The sequence below is a fragment of the Cyprinodon variegatus genome, unplaced genomic scaffold, assembly GCF_000732505.1.
Source record: "Cyprinodon variegatus isolate N-32 unplaced genomic scaffold, C_variegatus-1.0 Scaffold20, whole genome shotgun sequence".
NCBI lineage: Eukaryota > Metazoa > Chordata > Actinopteri > Cyprinodontiformes > Cyprinodontidae > Cyprinodon > Cyprinodon variegatus.
This window is the reverse complement of record NW_015150473.1, coordinates 723,572-729,817: the sequence shown is the minus strand read 5'-3', so window position 1 is coordinate 729,817 and position 6,246 is coordinate 723,572. Positions and strand designations below refer to the sequence as shown.

General features: G+C 37.1%; 1 protein-coding gene across 7 annotated transcripts in view; it reads right to left on the bottom strand.

Annotated features, from left to right (window-relative positions):
• The window catches only part of LOC107094115 (pleckstrin homology-like domain family B member 2), a 42,235-nt gene that overhangs the window by 25,560 nt on the left and 10,429 nt on the right, over positions 1-6,246 (bottom strand). For 6 of the 7 annotated variants that reach the window (XM_015389540.1, XM_015389549.1, XM_015389557.1 and 3 more), the window contains exons 4-5: positions 6,099-6,197; positions 5,302-5,385 (exon numbers count right to left, since the gene is read on the bottom strand). In XM_015389540.1, the coding sequence (XP_015245026.1) occupies positions 5,302-5,385; positions 6,099-6,197 (183 nt within the window). Of the gene's footprint in view, positions 1-2,483; positions 2,674-5,301; positions 5,386-6,098; positions 6,198-6,246 lie in introns of those variants that run through there. The other variant, XM_015389581.1, reaches the window with a different exon arrangement.

The following is a 6,246-nucleotide window of genomic DNA, read 5'->3' as shown; positions in this document are numbered from 1 at the left end:
AAAAAAAAAAAAAAAAAAAAAAAAAAAAAAAAACCTCCTCGCTGCTCTACACACAGATTAAGACACGTTGGGCACCATAAAACCCATTTGATCTCAGTCATCTGCTCCCTTGTTAACCCGCGAATTGAGTTTGCTTCCCATGTCGGAGCATGCATTACCCACAACACACACGCAACATTCAAAGACCCTCTTCCATAACAAGGAAAAAAAAAACTTTAAATTTGTCTGTAGATACATTTATAGGATAATTTAAAGTATGTGATCTACAAAGTCAGACCTCAGAGTCTTTGAGGACACAGATGTAGGAGCCGCTTCATGTCTGGAGCCAATTTCTGCAGATCTAGGGATGCCACAATCTTATGGGAGGGGAAAACTCTCTGCTCCGTTTGGTTAACACGAGGGGAAGGAATTGCAAGATTGAGACCATTTGGGTAGCGTGTAAAAATAAACCGGTTGTCATGATCCCATGTCCAACAAGTGTCTGGGATAGGCTAAGTGACCTGTGGCTTTATCAGATTAGACATGCAATGTACAGAGGTGTCAAGTAATGAAGTACAAATACTTTGTTACTGTACTTAAGTAAACTTTTTTACTCCATTACTTATTTTTCTTCCAACTTCTGACTTCTACTTATTACATTTTCACAAATATCTGTACTTTCTACTCCTTACATTTTTAATACAAAGGTTACTTGTTAATCTTCGGTTTAATGTTTATAAATATTTATTTCACGTCATGTGCGCCATCCAATGCAGATCATTGGCGACATCCACATCTAATGAAATCTAGTGTAATTGGATGAGTCATAAAACGCAAACACTCATTGGTTAGCTGAAGGGAATCATCAGAAGCAAGCAGGTGTTCTTCAAACTGCAAACATGAATGATCTATGCCATGCTACAATGACAGATTCAGAAAAAGATGTTGAAATGTCTGAAAGTTCGGACACAGGCGAGAGCGTATCGGGAGACGGAGACCAACAAGACCTCCCTCATCCTTGGCCGTATCTTAAAGGATTTTTCCAAATAGTCGAAAAATTGAGCTTTCAATTCATATAGTGGCATCTGGCTGTTTTTTTTTTAAAGGTTACTTTACACTTTTATACTTTAAGTAGTTTTTGGAGCATATACTTTTCAACTTTAACCAGAGTAAACAGTTCAAGTTGATACTTCAACTTTTACCAGTGTTTTTAAACTGCAGTATCTACTTAAGCAACAAATGTGTGTACTTTTGACACCACTGGCAATGTAATCACTCAAACACTTAAAAGTACAATCAGAAAATCTCATCGGAATGAAGAGATCAATAACAAAAAAAATGTTGCGGTTAAGAAGTTGTAGAGAACACTTAGATCTAGATTGGACAGAAGCTAAAATGGAGGTTATTCATTCATGAAATCATGCATAAATACAGGTCCCAGCGGGAGAGTAAAATAGTTTAAAACCACAAATTAACCCTCTTTGGTGCAAAGGGAAAAACAGACACCGATCTTTCTCAGGGGAGACATTTAAGACTGAAATTCTTCCATTCAGTTCAGGAGCTATAACTTCTTAAACCTTTGACCCATGCAGCATTAATCAATACAAAAATCTTCTGTTTTAAATGAGAAAAAAAAAGACCAAAGAAGTGAACAAAACAAACATATTGAAAAGCGTCTGTGTCATCATGTATGACAGCATAACCAGTACAAATGCTGAGCAGATGACAGTACATGGAAGAGCAATAACCTCAGGGATACTGACACAGGTTTTGAATTCAGGTGTCAGGTATCTATCCCACTGTGGCTGCCTTCATTACCATAGCCTGCTTCTCTTTTGTGTGCTCACTCTTAAAAGCTTAACTCCAAGCCAACCACGTTAAAGTTTCATTAAAACTGCTTTTAATATGGAGCAACAGATTGTGATACAATGCAGCTGGAGCCTGACTATATATGAGAAATGTGACTTTCAACACTGTGTGGTTTGGATCACTCTGGAGCAACAGCAGTGATTTACACCTCAGATCAATCTGTAACTAGTTGGGCCATTTCACAAGTCGTTTAATTTGATCTTCATTGCTTATTATCCTGTTAATAAAAGTGGGGAAATTAGCTTATTTCAGGGTAATTTACAATTATAAACAGGCTGAGTTTAGCTTCACTCTCTTCAGGTTTAAAACATTAAGCAGCTATCTTGAGGACAACCAGACAAAGAGAGAAGAGATAACCAAGGCTTATTAAAGTCATACAGATTACATTTAGCAAATGCACAAAGAAGCAGATGACCCATCGTTAAAGAAGAGCAGGAAGGGGATGAAGGTAAATATTCTTAACCATTTTTTTTTATATAACGTCGAAATATTGGTAGTAAGTAGTAAGGAATCCAATAGAGACCTAAAACATATTATCCTGTAAGTTATAAAGAGTTAAATGTCAGTAAAATAAAGAAAAGCACAAAAAAAGCCAGTCGGAATGTAGCTTCAACACTAATAAATCCGTTACTTACCTTTTGAGTCCCATTCAACAAAGACTTAACGAATGAAATTAATATATATGTGTGTATAATTTTTCTTTTTTAGTCTTTATAAAGAGCTTGCTTATACAGAACCGCCTCTGGAGAATAAAAACTAAAATAATAGCTTGTTATTAAAATGTGGGGAGCTTCTGTTTGTTTCCCTGCTCCAATCGTCCTGACTCCGTTCGTCTCGGAGAAAGTTCAGTGATTTAGCACCGGCCTGAGACTCCGGACTGTACCAAGTTTCCACTATACAAAGGGGGGGAGGGCAGTCGCTGACTATGTGAGAAAAAGGACCAAAACATTAAAATAAGCCAAATAAAAAAAAACATCTATTAATCCACTAAGAAGACAAAACACAGATATTTTATATGCTACAATGTAAAACGTGGTATGCTATCACCCCTCGCCCTGCGTAGATGGTACGTACACAGACAAAAGTGAGGTATGTGGAGGACGCCCCCTCAGCTTTCTTTGTCCTCCTACCTATTTCTATTCAACTTTTAGAATCAACAGGACAAGTGTAGCCTTAAAAATGCTAATTTATTCAACCGTCTTCCCATTTTAGGGTTAACAATGTATAATTATAACACCATATCAGAACAAAGGTAATGTTTGTACAATTATAAGCACTGATGGGCTCAAAACAGGCAAAACAGGATTCAGATTTAACAGAAGGTAAAATATTGTAGTAAAATGCTTTACAGCTGCTTTGCTCCACTGCTTTGATGAGGGATGGCTGTAAGACATTAAGAGGGAGGGACAAATAAGAGAGAAAGTGGAGCTGCCTTGATTTGTTAGTGCTGGGAGGCTGACTTGTTTGCTTAGTGTTTTTTTTTACCCTTCCATCACATTCCTCATAACATATATAGCTTTATAGATCCTAGTTTCCAGACTCAAATCATGGGATTCTTTTTAGTTTATATTTAGCCCGTTCTATAGTATAAATCTGGATGGAGATGGACTGAAAATGGATGCAACTTTATAGACAACAAGGGATCAAAGTCTGGATTTTTTTCCACACTTTCGTTGCACCATACCTAGGTCTTCTAAACATTTAAATCAAATTCTTTACATTTTCTAGATTTATCAAGACTGTGTTGTAACTCTGAATTGAAAAGATTAACAATGATCCTAGACAGATGAATCTTTCCCCACATTAAACTTAATGTGTCATAAACATAAAATCCTATGTGGATGTCAGCACTTTTACCTCTCAGCATGGAGGTACTGGTTTCAAATCCTGCAGTGGATCTTTATGATGAGGGGATTGTGTGCAATTCTCATGCAAAAGTGGGCTCTGACTTCCTCCTGAAAAGTTTATTGGGGACTAAATTGCCTATAGGTGTGTTTACATGGGTGGTTGTTTGTCTTTGTGTTTCCCAATGAGGGGCACACAGCTGCTTACTGCTGGAGAAAGGCGCCCATACAACTATTATAGGCTTTGGAAAATAAATGGATAATTTGACACTTAGTTATTCTTGGTGGCTTTAGTTTAACTGCTTGTTTGTTTTTGCTTCCTTTAATAAGCTTAATGCTTTTTAAGTTCCTTCCAGCTGCTCTTGCGACCTGCCAGTGGTACTGATGTGATGCCAGGTCAACCCTTAAATTCCAGAATGCAAAACAGATCATTTCCTAAACATAGTAAACCGGCTCCAGATGTCCCATGTGTATTTTTGATGGAAGTTTGATTAGTGTAACTCAACCTGGATAATATGAGGCCATAGGATGTTCCTTAAATAGGCCCTCTATTTCAGGTTTTGCATTCCCTTCTCCTTCCTTTAGGCTTTTCCCTCAAGAGTCGCCTACTCCTCCCCCACAACCTCACAATGCCCTCGGCCCGTGTGTGCGAATACTCTGAGGTGATGTCAATATTTGAATCAGCCAGGCTCCCCACAAAGATAAATATGCTTGTCAATATTTAACTAGAAATAACTAGGCTAAGAGAGCAGAAGGAAAGGACCCAAAAAAGGTAAACGGAATAGGGGCTGTAACCCAGGGTGCTGTGGGTTAACTGAAACTGAATTAAAAAAGCAGAAAGGTTTAAAAAACTGAAAACTTTCAGAAAAAAAAAGAAAAGTTTTGCATGAGAAAAAATTCTTAGGAACTGGATAAGGGAAAATAGCACATAGGGTAGACAAGCAACAGATGAATAGATGAGGATACGTATTCCCAGAAAACAGAGCTGTGCTCTGGGCCCAGGATGAAAAGCAATGTAAGATAAGAACGCTTAGAAGGAATTGTGAGAATGTTTCAGTGAGCTAAGGCTGCTTTTTGAAGTTCACACTGACAGAATGTGAAGACCTATATATTATGCTGTAAATTCTGGAAGTAGTGACTCATAGTGGCTCACTGTTCCAAACCACTATGAATTCAGCTTAACCAGAGGTACAGTATACTCACACACCCACAAACACACACAAACACCAACCTTATGCATCATTTTAAACACAGACAAACCAGTGAGAAAAACTCCACACCTACATTAGCACAATGTTTCCCAACAGAACATCAGCATAACATTGTCCATCATGTGACTCATGCACACAAAGAGAGGAATACAAGCTTACTAAACGACAGGATACCCTCTTTATTTTATTTTTTTATTTTTTTTACACACAGATACACACAAACTAAAGTTATGAAATAGTGAAAGTATGGACACAAAGCAACAAACTGAATTCTCATTTTAATCATGTTCTATGGTTATCCAGTAGGTGGCAATCTTTTAAGCAATTACAGCGAAGTTCTGCTTTTGTGTGCAAACAAGAGGAATGGATAATAATGTCTCCATGACTGAGTACCTTACCCTGCGTAAGCGGTGTGGGTATGTTGACCTGGACTCCATCCAGACTGCAGAGGTGACCACAGGGGTCAAGGGTCACAACTCCTCCTGTTGTTGTTATTATAAAGTAAGGACATTGTTAGGTATATATAATATATTTATAAGACATATGAGGTTTTAATGTGAACCCTGCAATGAAAACCGAAGAACAAATCTTTAGAGGGATAGTCTCAGATTTTGCTATTAGGCCTGTTAGAAGCTTATACGTCATGTATATGATGTTTCTTACCTTTACTAAATTACTCATATAGCAAATTTCTTTGCATAAATTCAGATTATTTGATCAAATTGATGCCAAGAACTTACTAGATTTCTATTGTGTTGAAACAACACAGTTTTAAGGACATTGTTGCAGTTAATGTAAGAGTTACGTTTTGAATCTTGAAACCATACTAACATTTAGCAAGAGGGCCATTAAACCATTTTTTTGGTCAGTGGCAAACCTCATTTCAAATTTTAATTTGATTCCTTAAAAATAACTTGCAGAAGTATTACATTGATTTTAGTGTTGGAATAAAAACTGCATTTTTAGACTGGAGTTGTCTTAGAAATATAAAAGTAATTTTCAGTTTCAACCATAGGGGTATACTCACATTTTTGCACCCAGACTGCCTAAACCAGAATGAATCATTTAATAATGCATATTTGTTTTTGTAAGCATGCATAACTGTTAATAATAATAATAAAAAAAAACTCCTTCAAATTAACTACCTAACACTGTCAAAAAAAGCACCATCATATTAAAGTGAACTGATGACAACCTTCATTGATGATAAGGCAATGCTCAGCCTCGATTCCAGGCCCCTCAATCGTGATGTCTTGAGGGACTGGAGCATCTTCTCGGCCTATACGTGTCACCCCTGTGACACAAAGAGGAGATACATAATTATTCGTTTAACAAATATACAC